Below are 24,361 nucleotides of genomic sequence, written 5' to 3' on the forward strand. Positions count from 1 at the left end.
TCTCTCTCTTTCGTCTCTCTCTCTGTTCATATATTTCCTTCAATATGCATTTCTTTGCGTGATTACCGTAATTTCCCTCCTCCTCCTTTTCGAACGATTCTAACTATGTTCTGGTTGTTTGAATGTGGGCCACTTTCAGGGAAAGAAGGGCATGATCTCACCGAGCTAGGCCTGGTACATATATCTAGCTTTCCTTGACTCCTGAGCGTTGAGGATAACGAGGCCCTTTCGTTAGATCACCTCTTCTAAGCCGCGAACTAGCCAAAGCTTTCTCAGTCTTCTGCTTCTTTAGATCTCCGGATTATTCGCTCTTTCCCATTCTCTCCATTTGGTCAGATTGCATCAGAGCGCTATGATCATCCATCTCCTCTCATCCAGTAATCATTTCACCACCTCAGAGTTTAAGTTTAAATCTTTAAATTGCAGTTTATGGTCGTATTCTCTCTCTCTCTCTCTCTCTCTCTCTCTCTCTCTCTCTCCTCTCCCTTCTGTCTCTCTCTCGCGTCACCCCTCTCTAACCTCTCTCTCTCTCTCTCTCTCTCTCTCTCTCTCTCTCTCTCTAAAAAAAATTAAATTAGGCAGAAAATCAACAAATACATAGGTAAAAGCAGTTATACTTATTTTCTATACAAATTTACATTACCGTTTGGCATAAATATGAAACAGTGGTAATCATCAGAATTCTTTGTAAATACATCATGAATGACGACTATGTGTGCTAAAGTATTATTAAATTGTTCCGCGTACTATATAAAGCAATGATCGTGATGCGAACGAATGTAATAATGACTGCAGAGACCTGTAAAACTAGTCGGCTTTGTAAACATTATATCCTGCCAACAGCAGCGATTGGAATTCAATTTCAAATTGCAATTTATGCATTCCATGAATAGTAATGAAACACCGGGAGCGATCACTGTGTTTTGTAGTGGCATTACTCTGCATTGTAATCGAAAAAACAAATATACAAAATAATATAAGCCGATAAAAGCATCAAGCGATTGAATTGTAGAATCTGTCCGACATTCGGTGTAAATCGCCTTTTTTTTTCCCCTTGTGTTTTTACCCTTTTTTCAGTACAACTGCTGTTGGAAATGTCAGTTGTATGGTAGGCAGTATCCATAAAGAATTCAATTTATGTCACTTCATGAGTGTACTTTCATTTGGTATGCAATCATATCTGTCTGGCTAATTATCTTTATACGCATATATGTATATGTATGTATATATAATATATATATATACATACATATATATATTATATATATTTTCCTACGGTATTCGCTTATATATATATATTCTTATAATGTAAGTTTTGTAATGCAATTATAATTTTGGTAATATGATTAATTCACCTCAGAATCTGTGTATCATGTTATGAAATGTATGTTTTTGTGTTCAGATTCCCACATTTAAAAATAACACATGTTAAGTAGTGTAACTTTTCATTTTTAAACATTCATAAGGTGGAGAGAGGAAAGATGTACATAAGACAGAGAGAAAGAGTAACAGAGAAGGTTGTTATTCACACCTCGAGAAGGCCTGAGCCAGCTGATTTCTTTATCCGCGCAAACATGTAGGAACCTCCCAGGTAGCATCGAATCCTTCGAGAACCTTCCCTACAATAATGTTATTCATGTTTAACATAGGGAGATGACGTAATATGTTTTCGTCTTGAACTAGATGCTAATCGCCCATATACCATATGCTTATGGGGATACAGAACAATTCATTCGATTCCGAGACCTAGCCGCTGGCGTGAGGGATAGGATCTCTCTCTCTCTCTCGCTCGCTCACTCGAGATTACCGTAACGTAATTCACGTTTATATATAAGATGGTCACTCATTCATACATAATTCTTAGTAATATATGTGTTGTTTGTGGAATCTGAACATAGCATTATTTCCATTAGTTTTGTGAAGGCGCCCACGAAAGTGTAAAAGTGTGTAACAGGCCTTTCTTTTGAGTGAGAAGCTGCAGCTGCGAATATACAGGTATTTTACAAACGCTTTGAAGTGCACTTCGGGGTTTTATTTTACCATTGGATGAAATTATTATTTTCAATACATTTTTCTTTTGCTTTGTTCTTTTGACATGTCCATTTTTATATGCTTAATGCTTGTAGTATCAATGCTTTAATTGTTTTCATATTATGCATTATGTTTTTTTTGCATTATCTTTATTTTGTTTAATTAGTTTGAATATTCTATTGTGTAATTGTTTGCATCTAACACTTGCAAATTAATTTGTATTTAATTAAATTTCATCTCAAATTTAATTATTGCTTTATGATTTAATTTAATTAATTTTCTTGATAAACTTTGATTTAATTTTGCCTAAATAATTAATTCAAGAATTAATTAAACTATTATTTTCAAGTAATAACAATTTCCCTGAGATTGTGAATTTCACTTATAAATTTTGAATTTCGAAATAAATTTTTGTATTTACAATTTACATGAGCCTTTCATGTAACCACCAGTATTATATTTTATTTTCGTTTAGGTAGAAATATAAAGTGATAATTGTGCCGTTTCCCACAAATAAATCAGAATCAGGGAAATACTTAAATTTGAAATTGTAGAGGGAGTGATGCCCTTTAATTAAGATTACCTCACATCTATTTTAACGAACTTAGACTGATTGTTTTCTTGACTGTTCAGTTCTATAAGGGATCACTATTACCTTTAGAGTATTCAGTCGTTTAGTATTTGTGATGAAGGGTCAGGTGTTTGGCTGTTGTGAGGTAAGTAATAACCAGGTACTTGAACAAACTGTGCCCAAAGTACAAAGGGTGTCCCAGACCCAGGAATAAAATTGTCTCTTGTGCTAACAAGTACAAATGGTAAGTGAAGTAACCAGATACTTGGCAATTTGGGTTAACAAATATTAATGGTGTCCAGACACAGATCTTTGGCTACTTCGTGCACCAAGTATTAATGGTGTCCAGACCCAGATACTCTAGGCCACTTCATCACAATATATATATATATATATATATATATATATATATATATAATATATATATATATATATATTGTTGGCCCAGTCGATAGCTCACTGAAGTCCTGATTTCTCCTCTGTCCGCTGGGCGCTGGTTCGAACCCACGAGAGGAGGAGATTGTTGTCAACTAAAAAAATTCCCCTTCGGTTAACATATATGAAAATATATTAATTCCGAGGTAGAGAGAATTGAGTATTAAAGGACATTTGTAGCGCGATGTATCTATGTATAGTATCTGTGTATATGTCTTACACACATAAATATATATATATATATATATATATATATATATATATATATATATATATATATATATATAAGCGAATACCGTAGGAAAATGATAGGCAAAATATCAATATCAAGTTGGACATGGGTAATCCCTTATCTCGTGTCCTTAGCAATATTTGAATGGGATTTATTGAGACTAAATTCTTACCAGGAATTTTGCCTCAAAAAGTTATATGGTTTAGGTATGTGGATGATATTTTCTGTATTTGGCCAGTTCACAAAAATCTCCAGTCATTCCTGATTAAGGTCCTCTCTTCAAAATTTAGTGTGGAGGAAGAGAGAAATTGTAATTTTACTTTTGTTGATGAGACAGTTCATAGAAATGATAGAAATGCTGCCTTTCCAATCTTTCGGAAATCAACTAGCTTTGCCTATTTTGTTTATATTATTCCAATCACCATCAAAATGTTAAATTCTTTGTTTTTTCTGAAGGGCTCTACGTGTCTGTAGCCCGTAGTTTATTGACGCTGATATTATAATTATTTATGATATTGCCTTGAAACTGAAATATCCAAGGACTTTTGTAAATGTAGCATAGGAAGGAGCTAGGAAAACATTCTGTTTAACTAATGACAAAATTGAATTCTAAGAATAACAGACTCAAATTACCGTAGAATATTAAAGCTTTTCAACATAAATGTTGTTTCCAGTCATTTTAATGTTAAAGATGTTTCCGGCTACATATATTTCTCATAAAAATCACTTGCACAACGAATGAAGGAACGCCCAATATTCTGTGAGAACAGGCCAGATATCGAATGCATTATTCATACATATGAGAGATTTAGATCATGCTATTAACTGGAGTCAGGCAAGATCCTTAATGCCGTGGAGCGACACGGTTTAAAGGAATATCATTGAACTTAGTTTCGTCAAGTCAGATAATGGAAGTGCTCTAAATTTCAGTCTTAGTTTGTTTAAACTCGATGCCTTCTTAATTGAAAAAGTTGTAGATAAATATATGCAACAAAATTAATATATCCAGTTTTATACATGTTTTGGACTTTGTATGGCTAAGCTTCCGTATCTCTTATGGTTAAATGTATGGTTTTAGTTTATGACAGCGTGATATCGGATTATCCTGGAATATCTCTGTGATTTTTTCCCTTTCGACAAGTAACCATCTGGAATTCTTGATCTTTTTGTTTACCTTGTAACCATCTTTCCAACTGCACTTCATTTGTGCCTCGACACTGCCTGAATAATGGCGAAAGCGCTTGGTATTGACTTTCTTCCTATTATTTTCCTGTGGTATTCGTATATAATGAAGGCACCTGCATCTTCTTCTTCTTTGCCTTCAGCTTTCCCCATTTCTATGAGGTCGCTGTTTCTAGTCAGTCTTCTCCATCTTCCTCTGTCCTGTACATCTTGTTCTCTTAGACCCTTTTCCTTCATGTCATTCAGTAATTTATCTTTCCACCTGAACTTTGGACTTCTCCCTCTTCTGCCCGCCACCTCCATGAAGTCACCTGCATTTACTGTGATTTTTTTAAGCATATACATAATATACACAGAAAAATAAATAGCTAGACAGATATATATATATATATATATATATATATATATATATATATATATATATATATATATATATATAGTGTGTGTGTGTGTGTGTGTGCTTCTGTGTCTGCATAAATATGTTCATTTGTGAAATGATGCATATAATTTGTGTGTATTTCATACTTAATTCTTGTGCAATTTTCTCTTGTTTGCCCATGTAGCCTATACAAACAGTGTCCTCTTCTGCGTATTACATATTCAGTGGGCATTGTTATCGATGATTATAGATTCAGTTGTACTCGTACATATGCACGTAAAGCGCTAATTGACAAGCATGTACATTCGTATATGTACGCATATATGTGTAAGTGCGGGGTATTTTTCTCCTAAGACGTTCACTGAACCCGTTTCAACAGTAGAGAGACTTTACACGCCTGCTCAAGGGAAAAATGTGGAAAGAATTCGAAGCATCTTCGTCTAGTTACACAACTTCGCAGATGTCCGATTTCCTCCCCATTTGTTGTCACGGGCTCGTTCGCCACGTTCAATTCGTTTCTTCTCTCGGCGAGCTGATAAGAGAACTTCTCGCTTTCAATAAAGAAACATTGATTTTCATTTATAATTCTATGTGTTTGCTTTCCTTATGATATCATTAGAAGTGACCAGTCTTTCACACGTCTGTTCTCTGTTAAAAGAAATTACTTCTCGCAAATTGGTTGTTTGTTTGTGTGGTGTTTTTACGTTGCATGGAACCAGTGGTTATTCAGCAACGGGATCAACGGCTTTACGTGACTTCCGAACCACGTCAAAAGTGTACTTCTATCACCAGGAATACACATCTCTCACACTTCAATGGAATGCCCGAGAATGGAACTCACGGCCACCGAGGTGGTCCGTGAGTTACATGCCATACCGGCCACGCCACTGAGGCGCTCTTCTCGCAAATTCTCGTGATTCTTCTGGGTTCTTATGAAAGCTTTCTTTGACGAGTCTTTGTCAACGTTCTTTAACTTCGCTGCGGAAACGTTTTAGAGATGTGAAATGTACCAACTTTTTCCTCTTGTCTCGTCACTTTTGCGAAAGTTCATATCTGTTGTTCGCACGACAGAGATTTCATGCTCCCTGGGTCGTGATTTTTCTGTTGGCTTCTAACAAGATCTATTGGAGATCTAGAGTCTTCATTTGAGAGAGAGAGAGAGAGAGCCGTATTGAAGGTTTTTTTGCTTTGGTGATACAACTTTTATGACTTTCCATCAGTTGAGAGAGAGAGAGGAGAGAGTCATAATTCAAGGGGATTATGAATATTTGACGCGAAATGCACCGTCATTAACTTTTCCGTTGATGCCAAAGCTCTCATATTACAAAAAAAGAAGCTTTTGTAACAATGAATCTCTGCTTTTGATGCTAATTGCAAAAGAGTAATACTCTAAAATATCAATGAACTGTAACTAACTCTTCATAAATCTATAAAACGCACGTAGGCATTGATAAATTTTTATTTGCCAGTTCACGGAATTTTCAGATATTGAATGATACAAGTTTTTTAATCTCAATTATTGCAGAACTCCGCGTGATTATATATATATAGTATTATATATATATATATATATATATATATATATATATCAAAACGCGATATATTTTGAACTTCAACATTTTTCTTACGCAAAAGTGTTGATATCTTTCCGAAATGACCAACGTAAATAATGGATTTTATTATAAAACACATTCACTTTTTAAATATTTCTATACCCAAATAAAACTACATTTACTTATATATTTGTAAAAATTATTCATATTACGGTCCTAGCTTTTCGTGGGTGTCCCAATTCATAAATTAGGCATAAATTAAAAAAAAATATATTAGTTAACCAATTTTCTAAGTTACCTATATAGAGCTGATTAATCGCAAATGCCCCAAATTAACGATTCATTTCCCAAAATAATTTATATTTAACTAATGATTAGCCATAATCCGAACTTCATAAGTCACTTAGATTTGTAAAACTTTTCGATTGCCATAGGCTCACAAAACCCCAAGTATTCTTTGGCTATGATTGCAAAAATATCAGTCAACAATGAAATCTCCAATAACTACCAATTAAGCCTGCAGTTCTTAGAAGTACCAGTTGATCCTGCAATTCCAAAAATTACCATTTAACCATAGGATTCCAAAACTTACCAATTGACCAAACAATTCCAAAAATTACTAATAAACCATGGGATTCCAAAAATTACGAATTGACCAAACAATTCCAAAAACTACCAATTAACCATGGGATTCCGAAAATTACCAATTGACCAAACAATTCCAAAAATTACCAATTAACCATGGTATTCCAAAAATTACCAATTGACCAAACAATTCCAAAAATTACCAATTAACCCTGCAATTCCAATTAACCATCTCATTCCAAACATTACAAATTAACCATGCAATTCCATAAATTACAAATTAAACATGGGATTACAAAAATTACCAATTAGCCCAGCAATTCCAAAATTTACCAGTTACCCTGCAGTTCCAAAAATTACAAACTAACCTTACAGTTACAAAATATATTTACCATGAAATTCCAAATTTACCCATTAGCCAAACAATTTCTTAAAATACCAATTAACCATACATACAAAAATTACCAATTACCCATGCAGTTCCAAATATTACCAAATAATAGTAAAACTCCAGCATTTATCATTTAACCAAACAATTCCAAAATTTACCAATTAATCAAACAATTCCAAAAACTAACAATGAACCAAACAATTCCAAAATCTGGCAGATAACCATAAAACTATAAAAACTACCAATTAAACAAACAGTTTCAAAAATTACCAATTAACCAAACAATTCCAAAAATTTCCGATTAAACAAACAATTCAAAAAATTTCCAATTAACCAAACAATTCTAAAAACAGCCAGTTAACCATAGAATTTATAAAATTACCAATTAACCAAACAATTCCGAAAGTTGCCAATAACCATGCAATTCCAAAAGTAACCAATTAACCATGCAATTCCAAAGGTTACCAATTAACCATGCTATTCCAAAAGTTACCAATTAACCATGCAATTCCAAAAGTTACCAATTAACAATAGAATTCCAAAAATCACCAATGAACCGCAAAACTCCAAAAATCGCATACAAGTGTTAATGAACGCATTCCTAAAATAGCCATCCAGACGATGAGTTCCAATCCTCTGTGACCTGGCACCGAAACCCGACAGGACACGAAGGCACTGAATGATTTGCAGGCTGTCGACAGGAACCTTCCCTTGCACCCCCTTCCCCCAACCCCCACCTCCCCCCCCCCCTCTCTCTCTCTCTATATCTCTCTCTCTCTCTCTCCCTCTCGCGGTCCGTGTGGAAACGATGGTAACGTTATTTCTGGCAAAATATCACCTTTAAGCTTTGACCTTATCAGCTCACGGCGGGACGGGCCCGGGCTGTTATTCATCATCGTTTGGTATTATTATACACATGAAAGGGTTTATTTTTTGGGAGGGAGGGCGGGCCGAGGTTGGGTGAAGGGGCGAGCGCGCCCTCGTTGTCTCTGTCTCTCTTAATGTATACAGGTTCACTGACGGGTACGCCACTTGTTTGATTCATTTCGTTTTTCCTCTGTTTCCCTCTCTCTCTTTCTCACCCACAAACACGAACATGCTCGATCGCATGTGCGTGTGTATACTGTTAGTATTTATAATAAAACATGTCTGATTCATTTAATTTCTCTCTCTCTCTCTCTCTCTCTCTCTCTCTCAGTATAAATATCATTAATATGGCAGGTTGACGGATTTATCTCTCTCTCTCTCTCTCTCTCTCTCAGTATAAATATCATTAATAAGGTAGGCTGTCGGATCATCTCTCTCTCTCTCTGAATATAAGTATCATTGATATAAAACTTTGTCGAAATCGGTTCTCTCAGTATCAAACATCAATAATAAGAATGGCTGTCTGTCGAATTCATTTCTCTCTCTTTACTGGCAAACAGTACGTAATGCGACTTCACATCATGGTAAGAGGACATAGGGACCCTTGGATAAAAAAAATCTAGGGGAGAGAGAGAGGAGAGAGAGAGAGAGAGAGAGAGAGATGATAAAGTGTGCCTTACAGAAAGAAGCGCGTCATTTGTGGCAGCGCCGACAGCAACTGTATCAAAATGAGGCGAGTTCTGTCCGAGGAAAAAGAACAGTCGGCCCAGAGTTGCGTAATCGGTGTAATTGTTTATTGTTTTCGTTTTTGCTTTTGTTTTTATCAGTATTGTTACGACTCGGAATGCGCTCGCAGTCTGACGGAACTAAATGACGTCACCGAGTAATGATTATTATCATGACTCGTTTTACTGAAATAGGCTAAATAGAGCCAATTGCCTTACCATAGTTATTGTTATTATTATCATCATCTAGCTGAGCAGGTTACTGAAGCATAGTGGACAATTATGTGAAAAGAAGAGGCAGGCAGGGCCAAGAGAAGTAAACAAAACACAAAATAGAAAACTACCGACAAACACACACACACATAGGCTATATATATATATATATATATATATATATATATATATATATATATATATATATATATATATATATACTATATACTATATGTGTGTATGCATATAAATAAGAAATCTCTTTAGTGTCGATCCCCATTCAATCTGAATTTATTGTTCATCTTGTAGAGTCGAATGATTTTATTTGCCGAGCCTTTCTTTTCCAAGTCGCATAATATTTTTCTTCTACATGTGAATAATGTTTAAGCTGATTCAGAGTCGAATAATAATAATAATAATAATAATAATAATAATAAAATAATAATAATAATAATAATCATAATAATAATAATAATAATAATAATTTATGTTGATCCTTCATTCTTTTAGAATATACTTTGTGAATATTTTTTGCTGTTTGTTTCTAGTCTTTCTTTTCCCTTCGTGTGAGGAAATTAACGATTTACAGAGAAACAGAAGTCGTAGACAGACCCAGATGGAATATCTATCTATTTATTTTATTTATATATTTTTTCGTTTCGTTCACAAAAGTCAGGGACGAAGCGCGAATATTGAGGGATTACGGTCTGCTGCCATAATCGATGTGTTTTGTAATACAGCGACTTTAATAGGAACCTGGCGGCTCTTTCCGGATTGGCCCAGAATTCCCAGAATGCATAGGGCTATGACGGCTCCCATGCTTTCGATCTGACACTGGACCTGCGCAATTTTCAAAGTAAATCTGCGCCGGTAACCTGTCGCCGTTTGGCGCCAATTTGGTCTCCCAGCAAATCATGTTTTCAACCGTGGCTGTGACGTCATCGTCAGGTGTGTTGCGTGTTTGTATCGATTTTTGTTTTATTGCGATTTATTTTTATGTTTGTCAATTTTCTTTAATACTTCTTTAATATATTGCAGGTTGTTTGTGTGTGCTTCAACGCTGCTGTTCGTGACTGTTTGTGCGTCAGCAGCTGTTTGCGTTAACCTGAAGCGACTATGGTCGCCACAAAGTCGTCATTACTGCGAAACCATTTACCATTTCATATCATTCAGGTAGCTTGGAGGTATGTTTTCAGATTTCGTCTCTTACAGTTTTCTCTTTGATATAATATCTGAAGTTTAATATGTCTCCTTTTTTCCTGTTGTTGCTAAACATCTTTTTGAGTATTGTTGTAATCTGTATCCGTCTCAGTTCACGCTATCGTAAGTAACGGAATATTCATAACTACAAAAAAAGCAAAAATAAACAAATAGAATAAACAGGCAAAAAATTTATATTTTACAAGCAATATCAAGTACGCGTTCAGAAGCTGAAATGAGATTAGTCATTCCATACCTGTTCGGAAAGAAAAAAAAAAAAAAAAAAAAAAAAAAAAAAAAAAAAAAAAAAAAAAAGAGGCCACCAGGTACCTGGACAGTATGTATGAAGTTTCTACGCTGCATGGAACCAGTGGTTATTCAACAACGGACCACCGGCTTTACGTGACTTCCGGACCACGTCGAGAGTGAACTATCACCAGAAATACACATCTCTAACCCCTCAGTGGAATGCCCGAGAATCGAACTCTTGGCCACCGAGGTGGCAGGCCAAGACCATACCAATCACACCACTGAGGCACTTTAGGTAACTGTTCGATCCACTATCTGTTTTTTTTTTTTTTTTTTTTTTTTTTTTTTTTTTTACGGGTTTGTGTGCTTTAAGAATTGATAATTATATCTTTTACTGAGTTAACTGTTCGCATCAAGTCCGCTTCATTACAATTGCAATTTTTTTTCGGTTGCGTTGTCTATTTACCAAAGCTTTCTATGAAGCTTACTTATTTATATGTTGTGGTATTTAACCTTTTTCTTATTATGTTCATCCGTATTTTACTTTTACATTTTTTTCTTCTCTAATTGACATATAGCAGTCTTGCGTATAAGGCGAATTTCTACAAAGTTATCTACATTATAGCGTATATCGTCTTCGCACTTTTAATGATAATGATAATAGATTTGGCAGTAACTTGTCGTTTCTTGTTAGACTACTCGTGTCAGAGAAATTATTAATTCACGTCTGAACCTAGAACCTCGCAGGGGGTATAAATTTATGTTTGTTGGGCACGTGATTGTGCTGTAAATATCCACAACAGTAATAATGGCTGTTGCAATGAATTGAATATCCATAGAAATAATAATAACTGTTGCAATGACTGATGACTTGTTGTCATCGTACCATCGCCCTTTTTGGAAAACCGAATTTATAATGAAATATTTGAATGTGATTGATTTAGTCTAGTTTTCCCCGAAAAAATCCCCTATAGGGAATCGGTTTATTTATGCATCATGATAGCAGTATTAATGACTTTATTCTTCTAAGCCACCCATTGTGAAGACCAACGGCTTACTGATACAAGAGATAACTTGATGTGCAAGAAGCTAAAATAGAATCTCTGTACTTTCGCAGCTGCTGGGGTCACTGACCTCTCCAAGTGGCCGGGTGCTCTTTCGTTGTTAAGCGAAGAAAAATAAAGTCGAGCTGTTCGTGTGCTCTGCGGGAGCATTGGGTACTCCGGTGCTGCAGCGAAAGATATTGCAGTCCGAAAGGAATAATTCGTTTTTGCAAATATAAATTATTGCTGACGCCTCGATGGAGGTTATGTGGTTGGAAAATGGCGGTATTGTTCAGGTATGTCAAGCGATTTCATTATGACCGAGCTAAAGGTTTTGTTTCTTAGGTAACTCTAGATAATGTAACGGAAATATTGAAATCTAGGTAAATATTATTACCTACGAGGTTACAAATGACCATCAGGTAATACTGTCCCACAGGTAGTTATAAACTATTCAAGTTTAGTCATAAATTACTTAAGAACTTTATTGTTTCACAGGCGATCGTAAATTACCTTAAAAAATCGTTGTTCGTTATTTTATAAGCATTTATCATGGGACTTATTTAGGCATTTTTGAAATATTCAATGTTATTGATGTTCAGTAGTCAGCTATGATCTACAGGCATTATTGTACTTGAGGCAAGTAGAACTATTAAAGATTTATTGTTCCTTAGACACTTATGCATTACTCAAAACAACAATTGTTACTGAGACGATAGTAAATTATTTAAAGGGAATACATGTCCTTAAGCATACTAGGAATCGTCGTTCTCTTGGTAATTATGCGCGTCCAAAGGCAATGAGACAATATTTGTTGATTAATCCTCTGTGGGTAGTTGTTAAACTCTTCATTTATTACGATCGTAAAGGAATTAAGACACTACGGGTGAAGTTACAGCATTTAATTAAGTTAGATTTCAAGTGCAAAGGGTGACACAGCACTTTAAAAGAAATTAAGAATGCCTAGAATTATGACACGGCTTGGTTGCCCCAAATTAAGCCAGATCACTGCAAGAAAGGCGATTGTTTTACCTTTTCAATCGATTCAGGATGACTGAGCTACCAAATTTCAGTAATTTAAAATCATGCTGGCAATCCCAATGAATTGTGACCAATTACCATTTACAGCAGACCCCTTTACGCCACTCATTTAGTAATAGTAAGTGGTCAACCTCTCGAAGGTGATTTCTCCTTCGTCCCTTGGGTCTATCCGCTGGTCGTCTTCCTTTCTCTGCGTCTTCCAATGCCAGACGTGGCAATCTGTCTTCTCCAATACGTGTGCTTCGGCAAACTTTTTTTCTCTCTTTTTTTTTTTTTTTTTAGGGTGGATTACGATGATATCTGGTGCGCTCTAGTCTTCCATCTTTAAGTTGGAGAGTGGTTGTCCCGCTGTTACTCAACCCTTTTGGGTATCAATACATCACCGTTTCTAGGCAAAATGCTGATTCTAGTTGTATCCTTTTCAGCGCAGTTGGATTTCCTTATTTAACTCAGAAACTCCAAATCAATTAAATTTTCGTTCCCCTACGTTGTCCTGTATCTTATAGGCTCAGACCATTAAATAGCATTGGTTATTGGAATCCCTGTCGACATCAGAATTAAAAAGAAAACAAACCTCGGCAACAGGATCTGGTGCTACGCTGTCGCAAGAGCAGTGCTTCGTCTTAACAAAACGCATTTTATGTAAAAGTCAAGGCTCGTTAGGTTTATCTAGCCTATTGATACTACGGCCACACTGGGTCTTTTGTTCTGTCAGCGATGTCCAGATAAGCCTATATGTCCAAACAACTACCCAGCACAAGCATAAGGCAGTTGTTACAGTCTGCCTCCAGTCTTGTCTACGGGTTCATCTAAAAACACCTCCTGTGGCCAGTCAGACACGGGAGTATTCACATTTATTTTCTTCTGCTTCTTCTTCTTCTTCTTTACTTTACTTTACGTAGGATTATTTTTTTCATAGTACGTGTGTAAAAGCGTCTCAGCAACCGTTTGTTCAATGCGAAAAATGGTAATTATCTGTATAAAAAAAAGGAACAAATAACCTGATACTTTTAATGAAGTTGCTGCTTTAAGAACTTATTAGAGTGAACTACAAATAACGCTTTATTTTGTTATATTAAAAGATCAAGATGTCTGGAAATTATTTTAATGCAGATATCAAAATTCAGGCTAGATGCGTGCAACAAGTCAGCCGTCTTGAAGGTCAGTCGGTCATAAGTTGTCCAGAGAAGTGTTATTTTATTTGAACATTACTGACCAAGTGCTTCCTTCTGTGTGTGTGTGTGTGTGTGTGGTGTTACTCAGCTGTTGTATAATGAATTCTGTCTGATTTATTATCTCTTCCATAAAGACAGTTCACGTCATGGACTGTAGGCCTACAAAACCATGTTCTGAGCCCCTACGTTGCCTTTGTGTGTGTGTGTGTGTGTGTGTGTGTGTTAGTGACAGTGTCAGAAATAATCGTTGATGTGTATTACCTTAAAAACTGAGTGACTAATAATCAACAATGTAATGCATTGTAGGAAACTAATACAAGGTTTACCTGCACTGCGGAAACTGCATTGGATGGCTGCATTGGACGCCAAAAAGTCGCTTATTGCACGTAATAAAATTGCTTTTTGTATCGACTTTCCATTCAGAACTTTCTTTCAATAAAGCTAGATTTTGTATCGTTATTTTTATTTATTTATTTATTTATTTATTTATTTATTTATTTATTTATTTATTTATTTATTGGCAACTGTATTTTACTCATTTTGACGACCGAAAGTAACTGCACATGATGGTATTGACTTACAATTAATGAGAATCATTTCGTTGTGCGTGGTGTGACAAGAATATTCATCACGAGGAAGGAACTTTTATCTCTTTCTTTTTTTTTCCCCCTTTTCTTTTCGAGTCATGAGAGGCAAAACTGATTACCGAAATGTATTAAAATCATCATTTTCGTTTCAAGTAAACGCGGTGAGATTTTTATCACAACAGTTTTGACATAAGGATTAAAATTGTTGGATCAACTCGTACAGTATCGGACGCCCTTCTGTATAGAGGAGGTCCCGTATGCATTATAATTGGCATATTTGCAGAACACTTTCAATCGATATAATGTGTTGAAAGTTGACTAGCACAGGGAGTGGGTAAACGGACATAGAAAACGGATGTGTCTGGTATGTTTCACACGGGATACTAGTCTAGAATCTTTCTAATGTCGTCCATACAAAATAATAATGAAGAGCGAGTGCTTTTCTGTCATGCTAGTGTTGTTTTAGTAATTACATTTGGTATTAATGTTTCATATCATGTCATCTCGATTAAATTAATTTTGTATGTGCATCTGTGTATGAAGGTTATGTATAATCTACTTTTCTATGTGGCTTGCTGTTGTAGCAAGAGAGGAAAATTAAAACAATTCCAGCATTCAGCACAGTGATACGAGGAATCGATGAACATGCGCAATTTAAAAGAAAGATACGCCTGCGTTTCACCTTCATATAAATATAAGATATGTAACTGTTTTCAGAACAACAACATTCAGAATTAATCGAGGTAACATGATCTTAAACATTACTCAAACAACGCTGGCATGACAGGAAGATCGGTTGTTTTACTTTATCATTTTTCATGAATGCCACAAGAAAAATTCTAGAGTATTAACCCGCATAAAACATGTCATATATATATATATATTATATATCTATATATATATATATATATATAAATATAAATATATATATATATATGTGTGTGTGTGTGTGTGTGTGTGTATGTGTGTGTGGGTGTGTGTGTGTGTGTGTGTTGGTGTGTGTGTGTGCGCGCACGCGCGCGCGCACTTTCAAATTTCCCTCATGCCTGATTTATAACGAAGCCTTTATGTGAACACTTGTCCTCTTTGGCTGATCCCAGTTCTTATTCCTGAATTAAAATTTTGTCAGACAGCTTAACCATTTGCTAATATTATGTTCCATAATTATGACTTTAAGCTGTGTCTTCCTACCCCTTACATAATAGAAGATTTAAGCCTCTCGCTCATTTCTATGGAGCCTATACCTATGGAGCCTTTGTTCCAAACTATAATCTTCTTTGTGTTCCATTCACCTCCTGGTGCCTTATCTTTCTTCATCCACATAATTGCCCTCATTACTCCCTTAACAGTTATCACCTGTATAAGAGTTCTGAAATTTCCGCTCGTGTATCATCACTTATACCTGCCTCTCTTATATCCTCCAAATTCACTAACTTTTCAGAACACCCGCTCCTTGAACAGAAGGCTGCTCTCTCGTCAGAAGGCATCCCTCCAGTTGCGTCTTTTATTTGCTCATTGACCGTTTTCTCTTCTCTTACTTCCTCTTTTGCTACTTCTTTTTTTTTTCACTCAAAAGTACTTGTCCAATAATTATACGTCTTGCCTTCTTTTTTTTCGTTTCTCAATCTTCTTGACCTTGATTCATTCATCAACTGACCCGTCCACGATGATGTTCTCTCATGCCATGGGTGTGCATCTCGAATAATCTTTTTGTCCTAATTTAACCTCTAGTTATGTCACTTTATTTCTTGAAGCATGTGTTACCTCCTTTAATATCTAGAAATATTCCCTGCTGGCCAGGAACCCCGGGGGTAACTTTGATAGAGAAGCGATATGGAGGGTATGAAGGATGTACTCTTGAGAGCAATTACAGTTTTTAAGATAAAAGGGAAGTGTGTGTTCTACTGTGTGAGTGTCAGTAACTGGCTGGCATTAGAAAAAATGACTCTTAAGACAAGGGTGTGATATGTCTGCGCAGTTGGTTAATATCTTTGTGGATGGAGTGACAGGAAAATTCAAGGAAAGAAGTGGAATAGGAAAAAGTTTGTGATAATAAAATATGGGATGGTGACCTGAGTAGGGATTGGCTGGTTATAGATAAGAGAGACTGAAGACATTGGGAAAGAGCTTTAAGTGTTTATAAACGGATAAAGTTCTTTTTCAAGCTGAGTTAAAGCAAAGGCAACCTAATTAACAACAGCCAGCTGTATCACTTCCTGAAAATCTTTTCATCAGCAGATAAAACTAACTCTCGTGTGTGTGTGTGTGTGTGTGTGTGTGTGTGTGTGTGTGTGTGTGTGTGTATTGCGTGTTCAGTTCTTTTTAAGTCGTTTTATCCTATATTACCATGATGTAAAACCAATTTACGTCGTTTCTACATTTGAAGTGCAAGAGAATAATTTGTAGGTTTGTTAAATACATGCATACGTTATTTATTGATTTGTAAGTAAACATAAACATCGATAACTGAAAACAATGTGCCACCCTTTCAGTTGAATAAAAAGAAGAAACGCCCTCTCTATTTTATCTGTAACTTGGCACTTTAACAAACATATCTTAATCTGGGATCTGACAAGATAAGATTGTTCATTGTTAAGTTTGAAGCAAATGAAATGTATTTTTCTTTTAAGCGATTTGCAAGGACTTGATACTTTGTTTACTGAAATACTTCTCTCACACTTTTCATGCAAAGGGGTATGGGACGGACAGCCTATGACTGTTTCATGGAAAAATGAAGCAGGAGGAATTCCAAAGCTTGTATATCTTAGGACTCAAAGAATTTGCGGTAATCGCTTATTTCGTCCTTGCGACGCTTAAGATAAGATTACCAACGTTGGGTGCTGTATCAATTCCTCGTATTTTCAAATAAAATACCAGCCTATAACCAATGAAAAAAACGATGGCTACAAAACATTAAACAAATATTCGACCATAGATTATGTCTTCCCTACCTCAACTAAACCCAATCATAGTCTAAAGAGAAATATTCTGTTACCCGCCATAATTATAATCTCTTATTTACGGGCTGTTCGTACTCGCCAGAGCCGGTGCTACCACAGGTCATTATAAAAGCAAACATACTTCTTTATGGAATTAAATACACTACAGAAAACCTCAAGTAACAGGACACCTGCTGATCTGACCCACGATGGATATACAGCACAAGATATAAGTCATATGTAAATATGTAAGTAGTTGTCCCATTGTACATTATCTCTGCTCTATCTAGTTTCTGTTAGATAAGCTAGATACCTTCCGTATCAATTTATATCAGCCTCACTTTTCAATGGCTCTACATCGTTACCTCTATCTGCATCTGGAATTCCTAGTTCTTGTTTTAAAGGTCCACATAACTCAACGTTGTCTCCAAACAGACAGGCCATATCAAGGTCTAGTACATTTATTTTTCTTTTGCTAGGAGTTGAAAAAATTATTAGTTTTAATGTACTGGAAAGATATGATTCATTAGGGAAGTATCTCTTGTGTATTCACTTGTTAAGAAAGTGACTCGTTCACTTATAAAGTTCTCGTCCTTGTCCTTCAGATCGTCTTGAATTCTAAAACATTTTTTTTCTTTTCCCAATTTTAAGTTTAATTATATTATTTATCTTCGAAGAGAAACACACTGATATGGAAATGGAGTCTTGAATGCTAAATTCACAAGTGGCCAGTGCAGTTAATTATGCTTACTTGAAAGAATCGTATTTTAAGTTAAGATCAGACATAATTAACGTGTGAATATTAGATAACAATTAAGATGAACTTACTGATTACTCCTAAAAACAAGAGCATCATTGATAACTACACAAAGTTGGAAGTTTCCCTTTGATTTATTTTGATTTTTTTTTCGGAACTCTAAAGATGTTTTCTTCATTTAAGTGTATATTTCTTCAGTTTCATTATCAGTTTAAATGTGCTTCTTATATAAAGTTAGTACTCCAGAGTTTTTATATTGCAACAACTCCCTTTGTGAAAATCAGTGATTATATACATATTTAGAATGAAACCGCGTCATGACTAATAACTGTGAAGGGGATTTCTTTTCAATAAAATGTGCTTTGAGTACATTTTCGTATTAACCCGTATAATTTCTTTTCTTTATTAGTACATGTTGATAAGGCATGTGACAAATCAGCAGCGTTTCTTTTCAAGGCACGTTCAAATCATCGTCTGTAATTCTTTCTGAGTTGTAAAGCATAAAAATAAAAAAGTAAACGAATGGTAAAAAAAAATACTTAAGGTGGAAAGCTTTCTTATTATTTTACCGTGCACGTCATTTTTTTTTTTTTTTTTACAAAACCTTCCCGAATCGATCTACTTATACGGGAAGTAATATCAATACAAGGATGATTCATGTGTAAACCCGCCAGGGGGACTGCAGAGATGGCTTTCTAATTGACGAAGGCGCCCGAACTACTGCTCATAAACCGTTCACTTCTTTTTGACACGAGAGGTGTGCGTAGATTCTTTCTTTAATATGAATGGTAATGGCTGGTAAAAAAAAAAAAAATGCTCTAAACTTTATTTTTAAACGATGAGACACTACTGAGTCGTTAAGCATTCAAAACACAATTTTAATTACAAGATCTCAATGGCATTGAGATTGTTTTTGCTCGCTCTAATGTGCCCACTGTAGACTAGTCAGTGAATTTTATTCCTCACACTTGTGTTTTAATATTTTAATTATTTTTATTTGTTTATTAATTTGTTAATTTATCCGTTCTTGTAATAACTGATCTCCTCTTTCTGTAGTTCCCATTTTTACCTTCTGTTACTTCTTTCGAATGAACACCATATTCTTTGGAAGCTTGAATTCCAAGTCAATGCATTTGAACAGGAAGTGGGTTATGATAACTGTATGATTGGCAACAGTTCCTTAAAAGTATGTATGAAACAGTATGATGCAAGACATATAGTACTTGTCCAGTATCAAACATGTTCAATAGAAGCTTTAGGTCAAATTTTCTTGATCTCCAGAGTAGTGCCGTAACTACGATTTGTTGTTTTTATGTGGGACTCCTCTAAGAAGTGACAAGTCAAAAGTTCTAGTTTTTAATCCCGGGGTTTGATGCCCCTGACCCTCTTTTATCGTCATAACATCCCACACGTGCAAGGTATGGCTGTATTCCCTAAGAAGTCCGGACGATCTATTATCACCAGAAAAATTTGGATTGTAGTTGTCATGAAGTTCTTTGTTTTAAAATTTTCAGTAACTTCTACAATGTTTATGGGTGCCCTTCCCAGGTACAGTGCCTGGCCACTCCAGTACCTAGAGCTTTCATATTCCACGGCCTTGTACCTATCATTCGTAGAACTCCTCGGCCCCATTCCTAGTCCCCCAAGGGCTTAGTGCCTGTGTTTACCCTTAGAAATTCCCGTTCGTGCACTCACATACCCCAATCCTCCAAGATGGCAAACAACCTTTAAATAAAGGAAATTAAAGCTTTTACTGAAGCAGGGAAAGCCGCGGGACTAAGGGGCCAAGAATTAGCTACCTAGGCAGACGAGGATGAAAAAGGGGCAGGTGGAGGAATAGGAAAGAGCAGAAAGGGAGAAAGACAGAAAATTCCAAGAGAGGAAAGAAGAAGCCGCAAGAACGGAGAAGGGGAAGGAAAGAGCAGAAAGGGAGAAAGAAAGGGAATTCCAAGAGAGAGGGAAACAGCAGAAAGGGTTCACCAACTGCCTATGGCCAATGCTAGCATTCAGCCCTCTACATCCCGGTCTTCACACTCCACCCTTAGTAGCATGAGCACCTTCATCCGACCATAGAACGTGTCTGATCCGTAAGCCTGGCTCAACCACGTACAAAGGGTCCTGGATAACTTCCAACCTCCTCCCACCAAAGTAGCCCTCATCTTGGGGAAAAACCTCGAAGGCAAGGGGGCCATCACCATCAAGCCCTCCCCGTTCACGAGCAAGGAGACCTTGTTTGCATAAGGGAGGCCATCGTCAAAGCCTTCAAAATAGCCCCCAAAAGATGGAGACAAAAATGGAGGGGCATGCCAAAGGAGTCTGGGCAGACGTGGTCAGAATGGGTGGTGAAGAAGACGTCCGCCATCCAGAGGTGGACAAGGGCCTCCAACGCTGCCTCTGTGAAAGAGATCCTCAAACTTTTTCAGTTGGAGGATTTCCTATCATATGCCCCTTCCGAGCTTGCTACTTACTTGGTGGATAAAAATCCAAAAACGAATGTAGTAGAGTGCTGTAAGTGGGCACAAGTCTGGGACACCCACCACCCACTACAGAGCTCATTAAATAAGAAAATCTGCGCTGTACCTCCCCCTTTTGCCAGCTCTCAGACAACACAGAGCCAAAATAATCAGCTGCATAAGCCTGTGTGTGGACATTGTAACAAACTTTTCAGAACAGTGCCACTCTAAAGCAGATCCTCTGCAGTCGACTCCTGCTCCCCTTCAGAATGGAAATCACCAAAATAATAAGAATAATAGCCATTGGCTGTAAAACAACTGGCCAAAGCCTGATTTTTTAGGCGCTTCTGTGACTTGTACAAGGTACATGGGCACACCTCTTCCTAAGTGCATTGCCCCAAGAAGGCTGCCACTCCCGCCATTGCCATGTCAATGACGGACCATCTACTCTAGGTCCCCCATTTCGGCCCCCTATATTTGTTGCACCTCCCAGAGGTCACTATCCTGCCCACCAGGTCCAAGCATTTGACGACTCTGATGCTCAGCTATCCATAATTCGAGAGGATAGAGTTCCTCATGGAGCTAGGAGTGAGAGGCATAAATTAATTACAATTGAGAGCCTCAACCATGTTAAAATGTTCCTGCCCACTGTCTGGTTGAGGACCACATGACCTTACCATTCAAAAATATGTACTTTGCCGATGGCTACCTACATATCGGCAATTATGATATCCTGTTAGGGAAGGATATTAAGCTCCTCCTATTTTTGAACAGTCTCAGGGACCTCACCCTTACCTCACTCCAGACTGATCCTGCAGTCCTCTAAGACCTACCTTTGCACAGCCAGTGCCACTTGAAGGCATCAGGCAGTCCCATTCTCCACCCCTTATGTGTGTTGACCCACATGTGAATCCTCTTACTCCACCAGGAAGGGCCTCAGTGCCAGCGCAAAGGCAAGATTCGAGTCTTCCTCACGAAGCTCCCTGTCCAGGCTACACTACTTCTCTGCAGCTGCTGTCTTAACTCCGCTACTGATGCCGGAAGCAGCAGAAGGGCCATTTCCACCAGGAATTCCCCAGGATACACCTGACTGTAGTGAAGGCTCCACCAAAGGTGTGGCCTCACAAACTGCCCCAGAGTTGGTCACCCAAAATTGGGAACCTGTAATCACCCCCTCCTCTTCCCCTTCATCAGCAACTAACCAGTCCAGGTGTCAGTTGGAGCCAATGCTATTATGGCAACTTCCACGGACTTGCATCTTTCAAGTCCCCCATGGCATCGTCAAACCTACCTTGGGGAGGTCGAAGGAAGAAAGTTAGAGGACGCTGAGGATTTCAGAAACCTTGGAGGAGCCAATAGACTCTCTCCGCACTATTGCCCTGGAACAGTGCCACATTCTTTTAGAGGATTTTGGTCCTTCTCCAGCCAGAGGAGAGTGCCAGATTCTGCTACTTCGACTTCCTTCTTATTCCTCTTTTGCGATTGTTTCTATTTTGACTTCCCATATCCTCTTATTTATAACTGAGCAGGTATAACTGAACATTAGTGAGTTCAGTTTTGGTTGCACGGGCTGACTGTGCAGACATAACTGAGCAATTATAAATGAATGTTAGCAAGTTCCATAGGCCGACTGTGTAGGCATAACTACACAGGTATAACTGAATGTTAGTGAGTTCAGTTTGCATATGCAGGCATAAATGAGAAGGTATAAATGAATGTTAGTGAGTCAGTTTTGATTTCACATGCTGACTGTGCAGGCATAACTGAGCAGGTATAACTGAACATTACAGGTTCAGTTTTGCCTGCATAGGACGACTGTGCAGGCATAACTGTGTAGGTACAACTGACTGTTAGTGTGTTCAGTTATGCCTGCATATCTGCGCAGGTATAAAAGAAAGTGAGTGGGTTCAGTTTTGCCTGCATAACTGCACTGGTATAACTGAACATTAGTGAGTTCACTTTTGAGTGGGTAACTGTGTAGGCATAACTGCGCAGGTTTATCTGAACATAAATAGGTTCAGTATTGCCTGCATAACTGTGCAAGCATAACTGTGTGGGTATAACTGAACATTAGTGGGTTCAGTATTGCCTGCATAATTGTGCAGGCATAACTGCACAGATATAACTGAATGTTAGTGGGTTCATTATTGCCTGCATAACTGCACAGGTATAACTGAACATTAGTGGGTTCAGTATTGCTTGCACAGGCCGACTGCACAGCCATTATCGCGCAGGTATAACTGAACATCAGTAGGTTCAGTATTGCAGGCACAGGCCGACTGTGCAGGCATAACTGCAAAGGTTTAACTGAACATTAGTGGGTTCAGTATTGCCTGCATAATTGTGTAGGTATAACTGAACGGTAGTGGATTCAGTTTTGCCTGCATAACTGCGCAGGTATAACTGAACATTAGTGGCAGCCTTAAAAGGGCTTTCGTCTTCAGGTGGAAGGGTCTCATCATGCCAATAAGTATTTTGAAGGCTGTATCGGCCCTCTCTTTGTTTCTTAGAGACAAAGGAAAGGCTGATATTTTTCTCCAGTATGCTAACAGCACATCCAAGAATGAAGCTCACTATGAAACATGTAAACAAGAAGTTACCCTTTCACGACGTTCTAGTCACTTGAGAAAATGACATTCTTAATTTGTCAGTGTTTTGAAAAGACTTTTACCAGTCAAGGTTTGAATTTTCAGTCATTGCTGTTTTAACTTTAAATTAAACTCATTGGTTACCGTCTTCCGCAGGGGTTTTACTGCAACTTCCAGCTGGTCTGGATTCAATAATGAAATAACTTTTTTATACAAATACTTTTTAGACAGCTGTTACCCCTCCAGAGTTTTTTTTATAATACACGTTTAAATAATTTTCTGAATAATAAATATATACCCAATTTACAGATAATTACTGTCTCTAAGATGACGTCTTTTTACAGCACTTTGATAACCTAATTCAATATTATCCACCTGCCATTAACTGTAAATTGATTCCGGTTAATCCTCATAATATTAAATCATTGTTCTAGTACAAAGACAAGATTAACCCTCTTATGACATCAAGCATCGTCTGTTTATTCTCTTGCCACCGATGTAGTCAGGGGAGATACGTGAGTGCCTCATGCCACCTACTGAAAGTTCGAATTGATTATTATAAGGGGGTTGGTTATAGAACTGGAGTCAAATGATCTAATCCAGAGTTCTCAAATGTTTGAGACCACACCAAAAGGTGTGAGACAGAAATAGATTAAAAAAAATTTTGAAATACTTTCCAAAGTTCCCAATTCTTTGCTTTCTATATTTGAATCACTTCTTATTAAACTACTATTGCCAGGATTGAATAACCAAACTACCTCAACAACTCTACCTGACACGAGTTTACTCCAGCCTGGAATTCTACATATATGTCACTCTGCTTTTGTACTTTGTGCAGCTGGTTACGTTTTTCTAAATTTTTATTTTTTTCTCATCTAGCTCTGTTTTATATTTTGGTTGTAATTTTAAATATGAGCCTGTTTTTTATATTTATATTTTAATGTATTATTCCAGCTTTGATAATGAGATAGATGTCTTGAAACATCAGCAATAAAGAAATGTCTTTACTGTGGACGTCTTCCTCTGCCCTTGGTCATATATATATATTGTTCTGAACTGCTCGTTCACTCCTGGGAAATGTAATCTAACACTAAAAAATTTGACCTTGAATTGAGGAACGAGAGATCACAACAACAACAAAACTATGGCAGAAGGCCGATATAAC

At 37.0% G+C, this 24,361-nt stretch overlaps 1 protein-coding gene across 3 annotated transcripts in view; it reads left to right on the forward strand.

Annotated features, from left to right (window-relative positions):
* LOC135223681 (thiamin pyrophosphokinase 1-like) overlaps positions 1-24,361 on the forward strand; it is a 240,510-nt gene that overhangs the window by 72,010 nt on the left and 144,139 nt on the right. Inside the window, exon 2 of one of the 3 annotated variants that reach the window (XM_064262361.1) lies at positions 10,203-10,337. In XM_064262361.1, the coding sequence (XP_064118431.1) occupies positions 10,203-10,337 (135 nt within the window). Of the gene's footprint in view, positions 1-10,202; positions 10,349-17,720; positions 17,849-24,361 lie in introns of those variants that run through there. The other 2 variants (XM_064262362.1, XM_064262364.1) reach the window with 2 other exon arrangements.

The sequence above is a fragment of the Macrobrachium nipponense genome, chromosome 10 (assembly GCF_015104395.2).
Source record: "Macrobrachium nipponense isolate FS-2020 chromosome 10, ASM1510439v2, whole genome shotgun sequence".
Lineage (NCBI taxonomy): Eukaryota > Metazoa > Arthropoda > Malacostraca > Decapoda > Palaemonidae > Macrobrachium > Macrobrachium nipponense.